Genomic DNA, 16,020 nt, shown 5'->3' with positions numbered 1-16,020 from the left:
TGCCGGAGGAAGACCCGAGTCTGCTTTACAAGGCAGAGATGACTTCAGGAGGAGGTCTCTGCTCAGGAGACAGCCTGGCCATGTCTCCGGGAGAAGTGCGGCAGCCCCAAGGCTGTCCTTACCCACCCGCCCTGCCAGCGCTGCTCCCAGAAGCCACCCACAGCACCGCGGCTCCAAGGAGCTCTGCTCTCCCTACACGCACAGGACTGTGCTTTGGTCTTAGCAGTCAGCAAGACCTCAAGATTGTCAAGGTCAATTTGCCGCGTGTTCGGCAGGCGGCTGGGGCCGGCGCCCAGGCAGTGGTGGTGGAGAGCATTAGTGAATCTGAAGCTCTGGTCTGTGCTGACCAGGACCACTGCTCTGGCCGGCGGCGTAAAGCCATTGCCAGCTCTGGGAGAGGTCCCCGGGCCCCCCGCTGCTGCTGCAGAGCAGCCCTGCGCCCGTGGAGGACCGGCCATTTGCTCCCCACACATCTTTGGGGTCGTGTCTTTGCTGAGACAGTGGCAAAGGCAGTCCGGCACTGGCAGCGTGACACGGCCCTGCGCCCAAAACCCCTCCGTCCCCAGCGCCTTGCTGTGGGTGCCCTGCGCCGGGAGCCTCTGGCGCCGTAACTGGGAGCCAGCACCACGAGGCTGGTCGCTGGGGAGACCCCGGTGCTTTCGCTTACCTTGGCACGCTCTCCTCCTGCTCTCCCACCCACTGCCTGCCGAGTCACGCTAAGGTAAATGCATAAAAGTCAGGCAGTTTGAATTACTTTCCACTGCCCTTGTACCTGCTTTGCATTCTCCCGTAATCTCCCGGGCTGTCAATCTCGTAGTGTCACAGGCTCTCAATTCCCAGGGAAGCTAAACACATCTATATCACACAAAGAGATCCGTGGGCTGGCGCTGAAAAGGGAATACACCTCGCTCCGAGTGCTGCAGACGGCCTAGCAATATACTGGGTGTGAGTTATGATACTGTAATTCAAGCTTTGTCAAACAGTGGGGCTTAATTAGAATATATATATAATTGTAAAAACTAAAAAGCTGACGAGTACAATTGCGCATTTGAGCTGCCTGGTACAGAAAATAATGAGGAGAGAATACATTAAGGCACAAACCCCTTGTACCTTCAAAGAGCAGCTAGCTCTGATTAAAAATACCCCTGGCAAGGCGAGGGGACTTGGCGAGAGGCGGGCGAGCCTGCGGTGCCGGCGCGGCCGTAACTCTCACCTCCATTTCACAGCCTTTGCCTTGCGCAGCGCCAGCCTTGGGGTTCCCCCGCCTCCCCGCTCCGGCACTGGGGGATTCGGGTCAGGTACCACGAGGTGTCCTGTCTCCGTTATTTCTCATTGTCATAGTGAAGAAAAATACGGAAAACACGTCTCGCTTGCCCGTTTTCCCCCGCCGCCGTAGACCTGCAGCCGTGCGGCTGCTCCCCTCCCTTGGCCAGCCAGGGCTGGCATCGCCTCCCAGCCGCCCCTGGGGATGCGTTTGCTCCCGGCAGCCAGAGGCAGGAGTTCTGCCAAGGAACTGGGCTTGTTCAGCCTGAAGAAGAGAAGGCTGCAAGGGGACCTAATAAATGCTTGTAAAGATCTGAAGGGTGGGTGTCAGGAGGCCAGACTCTTTTCAGTGGTGCCCAGTGACAGGACAAGGGGCAATGGGCACAAACCGAAGCAGAGGAAGTTCCGTCTGAACAGGAGGAAGAACTTCTTCCCTCTGAGGGTGACGGAGCCCTGGCCCAGGCTGCCCAGGGAGGCTGTGGAGTCTCCTTCTGTGGAGATATTCAAGACCCGCCTGGACGCGGTGCTGTGCAGCCTGCTCTGGGTGACCCTGCTTGGGCAGGGGGGGTTGGACTGGATGACCCCCAGAGGTCCCTTCCAACCCCGAACATTCTGTGATTCTGTGATTCTGTGTGATTCTGTGACCCAGTGCGAGAGTGGGGGGAAAAAAAACCCTAAACTAGTCTAGCCATCAACCCCGGCCAAGACCCCGTACTGCTCCCCGACACCGAGCAGCCAGCGGAGGAGGATTTTGCGTCTCGGTGGTGTTGTAGTCCAGTACCAGGCCTGTGGGTGCAGCCCGCGGCAGAGGTGAAGCCTCGGGGGGTGCGGGACCCCGACCGCTAAGCGTGCCTTACAAACACCTCTGCAGCTCCGCGGCGGGCTGCTGGTGAGCTCCAGTACGTAGGCACGTGCCCCAGCTCCTGGAGAAGATAAACCCATGACGTAAAGGCACTCCGTGCTGTGTGTGGGTTCCCGTCAGGGGCTGGGCGTTGGGAGCCGGAGAGACTCGCTCCTCCAGCGACCGCAGAGCGGGACCGGGGCCCTGGGAGCAAAGGGGTTTGCACGAGAAAAAGCCGCATTTGCAAGGTAGATGTATGTCCCGAGCGCTGGGGGGGTTTAACCGTCGGGCTGCGAGGTGCAGGGTGAACTGAACGAAAGGAGGAGGAGAGCGTTCAGCCCTTGCGTGTCGGAGCGAGCAGGCAGGTTTGCGTGCCTCTGACGGCAGCGCTCGGTTAATTGATGTGTAAAAGGTGTAATACGTCTCTGTAACACCCTTTGCATGAAATAAAGTTGTTGGCAGCTGCAATTAGCTGGCAACCTGTTATTAATCCTTGCCAATGCCTAGGGGATTCCTGGGTTTAAATTGCCCTGGAAAAGGATCTCGGTTTTCCGTGGGCAGCAGTGGGAAAGCCCTGGGAAACGGGCTGTGCCGAGCGCCGTGGCTCCCGGGGAAGGCTGGACCGGGTGATCCAGTGCACCGATGCTTCTCCTGAGCTTGGGGCGGGCTGTGGGCTCGCTGCTCCCCGGCACGGGGTCCCTGCATGCAGCCACAGCTCGGGACACATTAGCGGCGACTTCATCTCCTTCATCACGGAGAGCGTGGGACGGGACGGCTCCTGGCACACCAGTGCAGGTCTTGGTGCCACGCCGTGTCTGCCCTGCCAGCTCGCCCTGCCCGCCGCCTAGGCAGGGGGAACCGAAACGAAACGCGGCAACGGCGCGCAGCCGGGTTCGTAGCGCTGCTCGTCCCGAGACCTTTTTTTAAACACAGTTTAAAATAGGAAGACAAGAATGAGGGAGCCCAGCTGGTTCCTGAAAATCCAGTAAAGGCTGGGGAAAAAGCCGTGCTGGGAAAGGGAGCCTGTGTAGAATTGCCACAGTAGCAAGCTTGGGACGGTCAGCCACTGCAGTGATGAGCTTGCGGGGTCTCAGCGGGGCCGTGCTGGTGGTTCAGCAGCACCCTGTGCAGGTGCTAGGACAGTCTTGTGTGTTCCTCACTTTGCTCCTTTGCACCGACGGACCACTTGATAACCCTGTGGCTTCGTCCAGGCTGTCGGAGCGGGAGAGCATCGCCTGTCTCGCGGTGCCGAGATTTCGGCAGCAGTAAGGCCCAAGAGGCAAATATTTTGGCAGGGGAGCGGAGGGGCATGGGGGAGGCTGCGGGTGCTGAGCGCAGCCCCACGGTGCTGAGCGGGGGGCTCGCCCGCACGCCTCGCTCCGTGGATTTCACACGATGGTAACGGGGCTCCGGCTGCGACGGGGCATCGCTGGCTGCCGGCCGTTCCTCCGGGCTCGCAGGGGAAGCGTCGGCATCCTCCATCTCGATGAGAAACACAGCCGTGGGCTGGGACATCTATTACTTACACCCACCCCCCCCTGGCAGTAGCGTAATGCCGAGCGCTTTGCCAGGGGAGAGAAGCCCACAGCAACTTCACAGCCATAAACCCCGCGTTTAAATCACCCTCAGGTTTGCTGAGTGCGCGTTTAAATAGGCGGCAAATGAAACGAGATGTGGTGAGTAAGTGACACCGCAGCTGGCGGCGTTGCGGTGCTCAGTGACCGCTCCCGGCAGAAGTTTTTCGCCGGAATGCTGATACCTGCTTGCTGAGGGACTGGTGCCTGCCCGTTGTTACTGTCCTTGTCAGTAAAGCTTTAAATTTATTCATGAAGAACGCTGGAGCTCAGGTGGCAATAGCTAAATCCATTTAGCAGTAGGAAGGAGAGGAAAGCCATTTTAATGTTCTCTCGCAGTGCCGCAGTACTTAGCAAACCCAAAGGATATTAATTACTCAGCATGCTCTGAGATGTAAAAGCATGAATTTATCAAGACAAATACATTCAGAACTAGGGTAAGTCAACAGTAATTAACGCGATGCAAAAAAAAAGGCAGAGAAAGGAAGGATTAGCTGGCCCTATCACAGGAGAACACGGCACAGCGCCGAGTTATCCCCGGGATATTATAAAGTGGCTGGAGCTGTGGTGAGGCGTCTCTAACAAAAAAAATCTGCCTGTGCCTGTCAGGTGTGTCCCTGGGATGGGCTTTGGTCCCGGTTTGTGTTACCACGGCAGAATGATGCAGGCGGTCTCTGAAACACCAAGTCGTGCTTGGCAGCCAGCAGCAGCATCTTCAGGTGAAGCCTCTGATGCTGGAAGGCATTTGCAAAGAAGAGGTGCATGGGGCTCTGTTGTTTTTCACCAAATTTGTCTGCGCTGTCCCAATGTTTTCATGGTGTTTAGCAAACGTATAATCGTGAGCACAGCCACAGATGAGTGGCAGCTCGAGAGATGAATTGGTAGACTCTCCTTGACAAATTTAAGCATAGCATGTGTTTTCATACCACATCCATTAGGGCAGACAAATGGAAAATCCAGAGATGACTGCTCTGCAATTTAACAGTCACAGCATTCGGAGAAAGCTGATGTCTTCCTCATCACTGATGATGGGTCAGGTTCAGAAAAAAGCAGAAAGCCCTCTAAAAACTAAAGCAATTTGAGCTAATGAGTCTAGACGTGCTGTATTTAAAGGCGGTTTACTGCGTGTGGAGTGAGTACAACCAGTGCTGATTCTTTGTCTCCAGGTCATGGGGACGACCCAGATGACTTCAGCCTAGAAGATGCCCTATATGACCTCAGCACCAAGCGCCGTAAGTCATGTTTATTTATTCTTTTAAAGAAGAGAGAACAAATAGATGTTAATAGATGCAGTTTGTTCTTTGGGGTCTGATGCTGCTGGGAGGGTGGTGGTGGATACGGGCTACCTCGTCGTCTGCCCGCAGAGACGCAGCGTCCGGGCTTGCCATCGGGTGGGACTGGGGATAGTCCTGGAGAAGCTGGTTGGTGGCTGTGTCCCCTTCGCTTTCCGATGCCCATGAGCAAATTTAATATTTGGCTTTGAAATATATCATTTTTATGGAAGTTGGGGCTGGGCTGTGTCGCTGAGGGGACAGCAGTGCCTGGCAGAGCTTGGCCTCGGGTCTGGCAGAAGCAGCGGCGAGGTCAGGGGGCCAGTCGGGGGTTTGCAGCACGCTGGCAGCAGGAGATTCCACAGAGCAGCTCTCGTTTTGCACCCAAAGGAGACAAGCTAACCGCCAGCACGGCGGCTGATGGCGGGAGGCTTGGCTCCCTCCCCAGGGCACGTCGCATCCTCCCCCAGCACCGAGGGCTGAGCCCAGGGGTGGTCTGCACCCTGACATGTCGCCGGCTCCCCTTCGCTGCCCGGCCATGGAGATGCCGTGGCGGAGCTGCGAACGCCAGCACCCAGGACCCCTCGCTGCCCGTCCCTGCCCGTGCGGCTCATGGTGACCGTCCCCAGAGCCAGCATGGGGAACGCTCTGCGAGCGACGCCGGCCCCTGGGATCACGCAAAATACACCCACAAGTACTGAAGTGAAGGCTGTAACAGGCTTTGAAACCCCTTACTTTATAGTCTAACAGCCCTCAGACACCTGTGCTGTGTTACACTGGAGTTTACGTGGAGTAAAGAGTCAGGGTGCTCTGTCCCGCAGTGTGCAGGAGAGGGCTAGGATAGACCATAGGGTACCAGGCTTGGTCACAGGTCTGCGGGGTCTCACTGAGGGTTTTGCAAGCCCTTTAGTACGGTATGTGGGGAGACGCGATTAGACATGCCCACCGGCCACCTCGTGCAGAGGGAAGACGGCGTTCCCCAGGCTGGAGTCCCAGCTGGGAGCGGTGGGAAGGGGCAGTGCTGTCTCCGCAGCCACCCCCGCTGCTGTATCCCACTCTGGGCTTCATCACGTCAGCCCTGGAATGAAAGGGAACGCAGGGTCTGGAGCCGGGTCACATCAGGCTGTACCGGCACGCTGGAGAAGAAGCCCAGCAGAAGCACTCTGGTGTTCTGAGGGACAAATGGAAATTAATGGGAACAGAGCAGCCACAACTCTTGCTCATAATTTATTCATGTACTTGGTAATGCTAGCCACTATTAATAGATAGTGGTTTACAGGAGAGGGAAAAAATAAATAATCAACCCCCTCAGAGGCTGAATGGAGCTTGTTTTAGCCCAGGAGTGGCCAGGGGAGCTGGAATCTGAGCATCGAGATGTCACCAAAATTCCTCCAGCTGACGGGAAACGTGGCGTACGTAACGCGGCCCTGGAAGCTATCTGTTGTCTGGCTAACGGGCCGGGCAGGGGACAACAAAACTTTGGCAGCTGCCTCTTGTTTCCCACGCCGTTCTGTACAGTAGCTGCCCTTCCTCTCCGGGAGTCTTAATCGGGAGGAGCTGACCGCAGGGCTGTGCTTGCTGCAGGCGGGATGCTGGCCTGCACGGAGGCACCGTCCGGCCCCGCACGCCGCGCTGCCCTGCAGAGCTCCGGCCCCGTCCGGCAGCTGTTTGACCAGAAGGGACACATTTTCGGTGATGCCCGTGACTAACGTTTTCCTTGCTCTCTGTTCTGTTGCAGCCACTCCCAAGGGCCCCAGAAAGCCGGCAGGTGGGACAGGTGAGACCTTCCTGCGCGCGTATCGTTTAAACACAGTGCGGGGTTTGCGTCCCACAGGGGTCTGACCCCCCCCCAGGGGCTGCGTGTGTGCGGCTGGCTGGGTGGGGTTTGCGTCCCACGGGGGTCTGAACCCCCCTGGGGGCTGCGTGTGTGCAGCTGGGTGCTGCTGCCCGAGCAGAGGCTTTGGGACCCCTGCGCTTGCCCACGAGAAAGCTGGTGCCGGTGTGCGGATGCGCACTCCTCCCGTACGGCTGAAGTAAATGCAATATTGATATTTCTGTCCACGCTGAAGGCGAGTGGCATTGGAACATTTACAGCCAAGGCTGAATTTTGCACACTTTGCAGTATCCTAATGGAAAAGACACAAATCACTACTCAGCCGCATAAGGGTTTTTTTCTTCTGGCTGCATGGCACCTGCTAGCTTTCCTTCCACGAGGGAGCCCAGACGATATTTTCCTTCCTTTTTTTACTGCCAAGATATCCCCGACCTCCACAGAAAGGCCCAGCCTGGTGACATTTCCCTATCCAAGGAGAAATGTCTCTGACAGTCCGTCAGATGTGCTGGCTGGCCGGCTCCGCAGCATCTGCTCCGGCTGAGGAAGCTCCCTTGGATTCACCCGAGTTCCGTTGCTGGCAGCTCCCCGGCTCCGTTCTGGCCAAACGTACCCACTTAAATATAGCGCGGTCACAAGAGCCGAGGGTTGCTCAACCCTGCCAGAGGAGCCTGAAATAAACTGCAGCGGGGGGGGGGAGCGCTCAGAAGCAAACCCCCTCGCCCTGGTGTGAGGACCTTGGCACAGATTTAAGCAACTCCAGCTGCCCAGCTCCATGGCCACTGCGGTCTTTGCTGGGGACGAGAAGAGCCAAGTGCCAGCAGCACGCGCAGGGCTTCAGCGTTTGGATCGCAGCCAGAACGGGAGGCCGTTGGGTCCGATAAACGCTCCCTGGGACATGGATGGATGCCGAGGCCGAGGCTTCATCTCGGCAAGTTTCTTCTTCCCCGGGGAGTGCTTTTTGGATGAGCGATGGCACCGAGGGGCTCCCACGGCGGGTTCCTGCGCCCCGGCCCCTCTCCCGTGCGTGCTGTGCTCAGCCCAGGGTCACAGGTCCCCGTGCAGGGAGCAGAGCGTGTCCCAGCCAGCGGCTCCATCCCTGCAGCACCTTCTCGTGGCGTCACCTCTTGGGAGGTGCCGCAGTACACCAGAGGGTCCCCCCGCAAAGCGTGTTGCTCTGGGGTTGCTGGGGGCGGGTGGCAGCCGCAGCGTGGATGGGGAGAGTCGAGCGGCGGCCAGGCTGAGCCGAAGGCTCTGCGGTGCGGCTGCGGTGGAGCACCTGGACGCCCTTTTCAGCCCTGCGCTGACGCAGGGGACGGGTGCCGAAGGCCTCACACTGTCCCCGCAGACGATGGGGCTTTTAACGATCCCTTCTGTCCTGCAACAGGCTTTGATTTGGCTGATTACTTTGACACCCCTCTGGAGACTACCACCAAACCAGCCAAGCCGACTCCGAAGCCCTTCCCCAGGCCAGGGAAGCCAGGTACCGCGGAGCTCCCCACGCCCTGGGGAGGGTGCGTGCGTGCTCGCCGTCGGGGCTCTGGACGGGGGGAAAGCGCTCCCCGAGGTAACTGGGAGCCATCCCGTCAGCCGGGAGCCTGGGATCGGGCAGTGATGGGTGAGCTCCAGCAAGTCTTGGTGACCACCAGCAGGTGACTTCAGAAGGCGACCACCTCCTGCTCCGCTGTCGTAGCAGAGCTGGCAGAGGAGCTGCTCGAGGCTCTTGCTGACGTGCCGGGAGGGTCGGCACTGGCATTTTGCCATCCTCCCTCTCTCGCTGCCCACACACCCCTGCCCGAGCCATATCGGGGGGCTTCACCGAGCACCATTTGGAAAAGTTTTTAACCAGGACGGAGCTGTTAGGTGTTGTTAGGTGGGAGATTATATTGATGAACTAGCGCATCCATAAGTATTTTTCCAGTGGCACATGGTCCTGCCAGCGAGGATGGCACAGGGCTGCCTGCGCAGTGGCAAAGCTCTCGTGAGCGGGCGGCGGCGTGGGTCCCGCCAGCAGCATGTTTGGGGGGTTTTCCTGGCAGCCCTGCTTGTCCCCTTCCCAAACTCCAGCCCCGCTGACATGTGTCCTGGCGCAGGGGATCCCTGCGAAGGCGCCCACCACCTGCACCGAGGGCTCGAGCATCCCCGGGCAGCGGAAGCCGTGGAGAGACCGGAGCACCGAGCCGCCCTGGCGCAGCCCCGTCTCCCTGCGGGGAGGGGGTTCCCCTCCCAGCGCGTGGCCAAATGCGTGTTTCAGAGGATAACTTCATTTTGGTCTCTTTTTTTTTCCCCTCCCTGCAGACAACAGCTTTTGGGATGTCATCCACACCACCACGACCAAGCAGCCAAAAACTACGAGGGCCTCCCCCAAGCATAACCCAGGTGAGGGCGAGCTCGCCAGCCCCTGCGGCTTCACCCTGGCTCCGGTGCCGGCACGGCCGGAGGCTTTGGGGTGTCGTGATGGCAGCGCTGCCCCTCACCCCAGTATTTCCAATCTCTGTTTGTTCATGAGACGCCGATGAAAAAATAAATAAGTAAGAAACTGCACAGCAGACGGGGTATCTCGGCCTGCTGTAGGTGACCCTGCTTTGGCAGGGGGGTTGGACTGGATGACCCACAGAGGTCCCTTCCAACCCCGACCATTCTGTGATTCTGTGATTCTGCTTCCCTGGGGGTCTCGGCAGCCCCTGGACCATTTTGCATTCCCGTGCCTGCGTTAAGGCCGTGGGCTGGCCGTCCTCCCCGGCACAGCGTGGTCGGCACAGCGCAGCCATGCCGGGCTCCATTGGCACAGCCGTCCCACAGGCTCAGGGCACGCTGCCAGCCGGGCGCTTCGCTGCCTGCTTAGGTAGAGTTTCGGCAAAAGGCGCTCCTGAGCTTAAAATAATAAATAATCTTATTTTGGATTGCGATAAACTAAGATGCAAGCTGCCAGGAGGGCTGAGGAGCTCAGGCTGGCTCCGTGCCACGGTGTTGGCTGCCGTTTGGCGAAGGCAATAGCTGCTCTGCCAGAGCCGGGCTGCTCAGGGTACCAGCTGGGCGGTTCACGGAGGGAAATCACACCAAGCGATCAACGGCAGGCTGCTGCGGCCGGCACGCCAGCGCGGCACAGCCGCCTCCTTCCCCGCTGCTGGCTGGGCCCGTGTTGGCTCTGACCTTTCCCATCCGGTGTGATTCATCCGACTGCCTGGCGCTCGAGCCACGGCACGAGATGGTTTCTGCTGGAAGAACACAGCATTTCTCACCACGGCAGCATGTGGGCACGGAACGGGATGGGTTTGGAAGGTCTGCTGCAATGCTGCATGGTGAAACAAGGAGGTGCTTGTGTTGGGGGCTTCATATTTGCGTCAGGGGAGGCTTAGGTTGGATATTAGGAAAAATTTCTTTACTGAAAGAGTTGTAAAGCATTGGAGCAGGCTGCCCAGGGCAGTGGTGGAGTCCCCATCCCTGGAGGTGTTCAAAAACCGTGTAGATGTGGCACTTGAGGACATGGTTTAGCAGGCATGGTGGTGTTGGGTGGATGGTTGGACTTGATGATCTGAGAGGTCTTTTCCAACCTTAATGATTCTATGATCTCTTTCACTGGCACTTTTCCCTGGCAAGGCCCAGCATTTGCTTGATTAGTTAATTAATTGCAGAGTTCCCCAGCCTGTGACCAGCACTGCTAACCCCCGTGTTGTTTTCTAGCAAAGAATCCTATGGATTTTGACTTGGCTGATGCCCTTGATGATAAGAACGATAGGAAAGATGCTGGGAGGCCGGACATAAGGCCGGGTGAAGGTAGGTTGACTTTCCCTCTCCCTCCCTGTCCTGCTTGCCAGCAGCCGGGTCCCAGCTCACACTGCCAGATGCCATCCCCGCAGAGCGACAGGGTGAGGAGGAGGAAGGGCGCTCCCTGTGCCCAGGACCCCACTGCCTGAGCCTTGCCCCGCGCCGAGGAGGGGCATGGTTCTGCAGGCAAGCGCAGCCCCTTCCTCCGGGGAGGGATGTAGCCCCCGCCTTGGCAGAGAGGGTCTCTGCCTAACGGCCAGTTGCCTGTCTGCGGGTTTCCTTCCCAGGGTCTCTTCTGAGCCATTAAATTGCAGTGGTTGTGTGAAGTTCCCCCTCGTCCCTGTACCTGACAGCTGTTTAACCAAGGGCATGTGCTGTTGGGGTTCGCAGTCGTTGCCAAGACGTAAATGTAGAGCAGGCTTAAGTCCTGGCATAACATACGCTACGGGCTGGAAGATGGGGTTTTTTTTATTTTTTTTTTTTCCCATCTCTAAAATACTCTGGTGAATGAATCATTTGTCTGTGAGGATTGTTCCCTTGAGCACTTGAGCTAGCAAACAGACTTTGCACGGCTAGTTTATTGATGTCGAGATGGCCGTATACCCTGCTCACACGTGTAATTAATAGTCAGATATTTTATTAGATTGTATTAACTAGGTGACTTGTCTGCACTTTGATATTCTGGGCTTGGTGAGGTTTCAGACTGCTGCAGGAAAGGTCAAGGCATTGAACGGCTGGAACGTGGCACTGGTCACAAACCAGCACACGCGTTCCCCCGGCACTGCTGCACCCTGGACTGCCCGGGACCTCTCCCGCTTCTGGCATAGTCAGGGTTGGGTTTTTTTTTTCTTTTTACACTCATTACTCAACCCATAAATCTGTTTTTTTGTTTAAGCTGGTGAATAAGGCCCTCTCTTCCAGGCTGTTAAGGCAAAGTTAACTCTTCCCAAGGCACAGCATCAGAGGAGGAGCCTTTGGCTGGCTCGTGGTTGGGTCCCTTCTGCCACCACACACCTTGCTGTGCCCCGGGGGTCCCTCTGGGCCCGCAGCCGAGGGCTTCAACAGCTCCACTCCTTCAGCTGCCGATTCCCAGACCACGTTTCTCTGTGCCTGTCCTGCATGAATTGAACATCCCCACTACAACCGTGTCCGAGAGAACTTCTTCACCTGTACCAAGCCGTGCCGATGCTCGGTTCTTCCCCGGGAAGGAGAGGAGTCAGGTCCCTGCCTGCAGCACCGTGGGCAGCACGGCCACCGCACACACACACATCGCTTCTTCCGTCCTCCTCCCATCCCAGCTGCGGCGCAGCAGCCAAAGCGTTTCATGAACTCGTAAATGCGTCAGTCATTTGCGTTAAAAAAAAGCATATAGTGATATTCAAACACTGGTTCAGGGGTATTTCTTTGAAGCTAGACTTAAAGTCAATTATTGCTTCTTTTATGAGCTTACAATAATTTGGGGTTAAATGTTTTGTTAACGTTTGGTAATGGTGAGAGGAGCAGAACTGCCTACTGACGGGTCCGTGTTCTTGCTGGGGACGGAGTAGCCAGCTGACTGGGAGCCGCTGGTTTAAGTGGGCGTGCAAACCCTTGCTCTGGGCCCTGCTGCACAGAAAGCCCCGCACGGCTCTTCAAAATAGCCGGAGGGTTTTAGAGAAAATACTCGAAGGCATAGAGCAGCCCGCATCTGCCCGGCAGACCAGCGCTTCCCCAGGCACGGGGTTTGCAGGAGGCCAGTCCCACCCTGGTGTGGGGTGCTCGAGGGTGATGCCGCCCCGAATACCCCCGAGTGCCACTTCCATCCCTGCCCACCACTTGGTTTCCGGGGTCCCTCTCAGCCCCCGCGAGCCACGCGCTGTTTTTCCATCCCGCCGTGGTGTTTCCCGGGCAGCTCCGTCCCCATCCCCCTCCCAGGAGGGCAGCCTCGCTGTTTCACCAGGTGAATCTGGGCTTTGCCAGTGGCGAGGGCGAGCTCCCCTGCTGCCCCGGAGCACACGCGGAGCCCGTGGCTGCACCTCCCTACCCGTGCCAACCACCATTTGTTCCTGTTGTTACTTTTAAAGCGTTCTCAGACGACGACCTGGCCGGCGTTGTGGACGGCGGCTACAGCCCGGACAAGAAGAAGGGTAAGCAGTGGCCTACGTCCGTCCGTCCGTCTGCTTTAGCGGTCGCAGCTCAGGCAATAGTCACGGTATCAGCCAAAGCCCTCGCAACCACCTTGCGCCGTCTCCACGGGGGATGCACATGGGGAGAGGGGGGCTCAGCCGTGGGGTGGGGGCAAGCGGTGGGTTTGGCCTCTGCGGTCACACCTTGTGCTGGTGGTTGAGTGCTTACTGGTGATCCCACGGGGGCCCCGCAGCTCCGGCTGCCACCGGGGCAGCCGGGACCCCCATCTCCCCATCCGCCTCGAAAGCGGATGCCCACCCCGGTGCCGTGGGAGGGCTCCAGCCGTCGTTTGCCTTCTGCCACGCGACCGCCGGTGGTTGAAACGAGGAGGAAAACCAACAACAATCGGATAAGCCTGCGCGTTTGCAAGGATCCAGAGCATTAAATATTAAAAGCAGCCGAGTAGAGAGATGAACACCGCAAGCCCAATCAACATTTAATGAATCCCTGTGCCAAGGACAAACCGCATCGGAGGCATTAACACAATGCTGACCTGCTTCCATAAATTCAGGATGTAAGTGCCTCGGTAAGGACTGCGGCTCGCAGCAGGAGCGGCTTCTCCCCCCAGCCCAGTTACTCCCGGGAAGGCGATTTTCAAACAGAAGTTTTAACTGACATTGTGGAGCTCAGCCAGCGACCTCCCTGTGCCAGCACAAGCGCGCTGTGCGACTCTGACCACGTTTCGTTCACCCGCTCGTTGCACGGGGAGCAGCGTGGGGTGAGGGGAGGCTAACCCCGGTGCAGGCAGAGACCCCCCCACCCCGTAGAGGCTCCCCCTGACCACGCGCGGTGGGACACAGGAGCAGCTTCAGACCCCTCCGAGGAGCGATGCCGAGCGGCCCGGGCAGGCGGGCGGAGGCGTGGGGCAGTGGAGATGCTGTGCCCTGAGAGCCATCGCTGGCCCCCAGCCCGGGGGTGCCCCTGCGTGCCCGCTGCCCCCCGGGCTGCCCAGCATGGCGGCGGGGGCGCGGAGGGGCACGGGGCCGCTGACGGGCTCCCATCTCTTGCAGGTGCCGGGGGCAGCACCGACAGCGACTACGGTGGAGGTGGGTAGCACCGCGGCCACAGGGCTGGCCGGGGGATGGGGGTGGGACGGGAGGGGTGCCGCGCGTGCCCCCGCCGCTCAGCACCCGCTCTCTCTGCGCCCCGCAGACAGGGTGGCGGAGACGGGGACGATCGCCGGCATCGCCAGCGCCCTGGCCATGGCGCTCATCGGGGCTGTCTCCAGCTACATCTCCTACCAGCAGAAGAAGTTCTGCTTCAGCATCCAGCGTAAGTCCCCCCCGCCCCAGGCGCACCCACCTACTTACCCCCTGAACCTGGGGACGGGAGAAGGGGGTCCAGCACCCAGTGACCCAGGGCTGGCGGAGCAGACCCCCAGCCATGGGTTACTGAGCCCCCCCGCCCCGCCAGGTGTTGCACAGGCTCAGACCCCGCCACAGCGACAGCCCCCAGACCCACTGCCACCGAGCAGGCTGCCACAGCCCCCCGCACACATGCGCTCAGGGACCCTCGCAGCCAAAGGCCATGCCACCCACCCCAAGCAGGGTAAATACAGAAAAAAACACAGACACACCCCCAAACCAAACCAACCCCCCAAAAAATCTCAGCAAGAGGTGGCAACTCACCAGGCAGCAGCGAAGGAAGCACGGTGAGCAGCCATGGCAGCCGGGGGTGCTGTGCCCCCCCCAGGTGTGCAGCAATCACTGCAATTACCTGCAAATTAAGCAGCAAAGCTTCCTATTGCCCGAAAGCGCCTTTATCAGGAGCTGCCCCATAATGCTGCTGGGTGTGGGAGGTGTCCGTGGTGGGGTCCTGCAGCCCCTGGAGGGGTGGTTGCAAACAGCTGGGGAAAGTTCTTCTTAAATCAATCAAGTGAAATCTGCGAGTCGCCTTGGCTCTGGGGGGAGGGTGCTCGGGGTTGGGAATTTCTTCTGGAATCGTGCTATTTTTCCCAGTTGTGGCTGAAACAAACAGGAGCATTTGGGTAAATTAGATCAGCAGGAAAAGTCAAATGAATGTGATGGAATGAAACGCCCTTGTATATTCCCCCCACTTAAATGATATTTTGGCAAGAATAAATAATTAAAAAAAAAAAGAGTAAAGGCTTTGATGAGAGGGAAGCTGAGAGACACAAAGCCCCAGAAAGGCGGCAGGAAATTAAAGTTAATTATAAAGGAGGATTAATTTAAGCCATCAGACATGGCATGCTGGGCTAATGTCAGGCCTTAGATGCATTGCAATGCATGACAGAAATCTAAGAGCCGTCAGCCACTGCAAAAGTGGCTTTTTATTGAAAAACATAAATTGCATTTGGTGTTATCCCAGCAAAACACATGTCCTGGGGGAGGCGGCGGTGGGCTGTAATGACCACTGCCTTGAAGCGCGGAGGAACAGGCTCGACTTTTTTCCTTCTGGGCAGCGAGGCTCTGGCTCCATTGCTCATTTTTGAGTCTCTTCTGACGAGAGTTTGTCGGTTTCTCTAACGGATACATCAAATGCTGCCTAATATTCTTTGTCCCCCTTCTTTTCTTACACCGGGTCTCCCGCTGGCTGGCCGTGCCCTCGGCGTCCCTGTGCCGGGGCCGGACGGGAGCTGGCACTGCTGCTCCGACAGCTCCTCTCCGGCCCCCTCGCCTTGGCCAGCCCCGACTGCAGCCTGGGCTTTTGTGGGTGGGTTTTTTTTTTAGCCAGTTGTAGAAACTTTTCTTCTCTCCGGCGCCTTGGAGGCAGCGGCTGCCGTGTTGCTGCGTGAGGGCTCCCGGCACGCTGCTTTGCCTTGGCCGTTCCCTGCCTCCCTCCTTCCCCGCGAGATGCGGGTGAGCCCTGTCACGACCCGGTGGTGGGGCGCAGCGGGTCCCTGCCACACTTCGTGCTGCGTCCGGATGTGTAAACGTGCTTAGATGCCTAAGAAGCGTGTGTTGTGTGGATTGCCTCAGCCTTCCGTCGCAAACCAGCACGGCCCGCTCCCCTCCCCTGGTCCCTCCGTAACGGGGTGCATCGGTCAGCACAGCGTCCCTGCTCTGCCTCTCTCCAGGGGCTCCTTCAGAGGAGCTGCAGAGCATGACTGAGGTCCCTGGCGCACCCCGGGCAGACTTCACTCAATCTTCTGCAGCTCGGGGCGGGACCCCGGGGAGTGGCCCCGTCCCCCCTGCCCTTGCAGCCCCCAGCCTTGCCCCTTGGCCTGGGCTGCGCTTGTTGCAAACACTGGAAACTTCTTGGTGTTTAAATAAGGGACTCGGGGTTTGAGACCCCGCTGGGATCCCGCTTCATCGCCACAGCCCTGCTCGAAACTGCTTCTCGCAG

The 16,020-nt window shown here is 58.4% G+C and overlaps 2 protein-coding genes across 2 annotated transcripts in view; one reads left to right on the top strand and one right to left on the bottom strand.

The window, feature by feature from the left end:
- CD99L2 (CD99 molecule like 2) overlaps positions 1 to 16,020 on the top strand; it is a 34,591-nt gene that overhangs the window by 13,851 nt on the left and 4,720 nt on the right. The window contains exons 2-9 of the mRNA XM_075435740.1: positions 4,845 to 4,910; positions 6,688 to 6,726; positions 8,168 to 8,263; positions 9,079 to 9,159; positions 10,465 to 10,557; positions 12,612 to 12,674; positions 13,725 to 13,760; positions 13,867 to 13,986. Of these exons, the coding sequence (XP_075291855.1) occupies positions 4,845 to 4,910; positions 6,688 to 6,726; positions 8,168 to 8,263; positions 9,079 to 9,159; positions 10,465 to 10,557; positions 12,612 to 12,674; positions 13,725 to 13,760; positions 13,867 to 13,986 (594 nt within the window). The remainder of the gene's footprint in view (positions 1 to 4,844; positions 4,911 to 6,687; positions 6,727 to 8,167; positions 8,264 to 9,078; positions 9,160 to 10,464; positions 10,558 to 12,611; positions 12,675 to 13,724; positions 13,761 to 13,866; positions 13,987 to 16,020) is intronic.
- Positions 14,283 to 16,020, bottom strand: part of MTMR1 (myotubularin related protein 1) — a 48,201-nt gene continuing 46,463 nt past the window's right edge. The window contains exon 17 of the mRNA XM_075435738.1: positions 14,283 to 14,678. Within this exon, the coding sequence (XP_075291853.1) occupies positions 14,586 to 14,678 (93 nt within the window). The 3' untranslated portion in view covers positions 14,283 to 14,585. The remainder of the gene's footprint in view (positions 14,679 to 16,020) is intronic.

Source organism: Opisthocomus hoazin, chromosome 14 (assembly GCF_030867145.1).
Source record: "Opisthocomus hoazin isolate bOpiHoa1 chromosome 14, bOpiHoa1.hap1, whole genome shotgun sequence".
Lineage (NCBI taxonomy): Eukaryota > Metazoa > Chordata > Aves > Opisthocomiformes > Opisthocomidae > Opisthocomus > Opisthocomus hoazin.
Note: the sequence above shows the minus strand (reverse complement) of the source record. Positions and strands in the feature narration are given on the sequence as shown.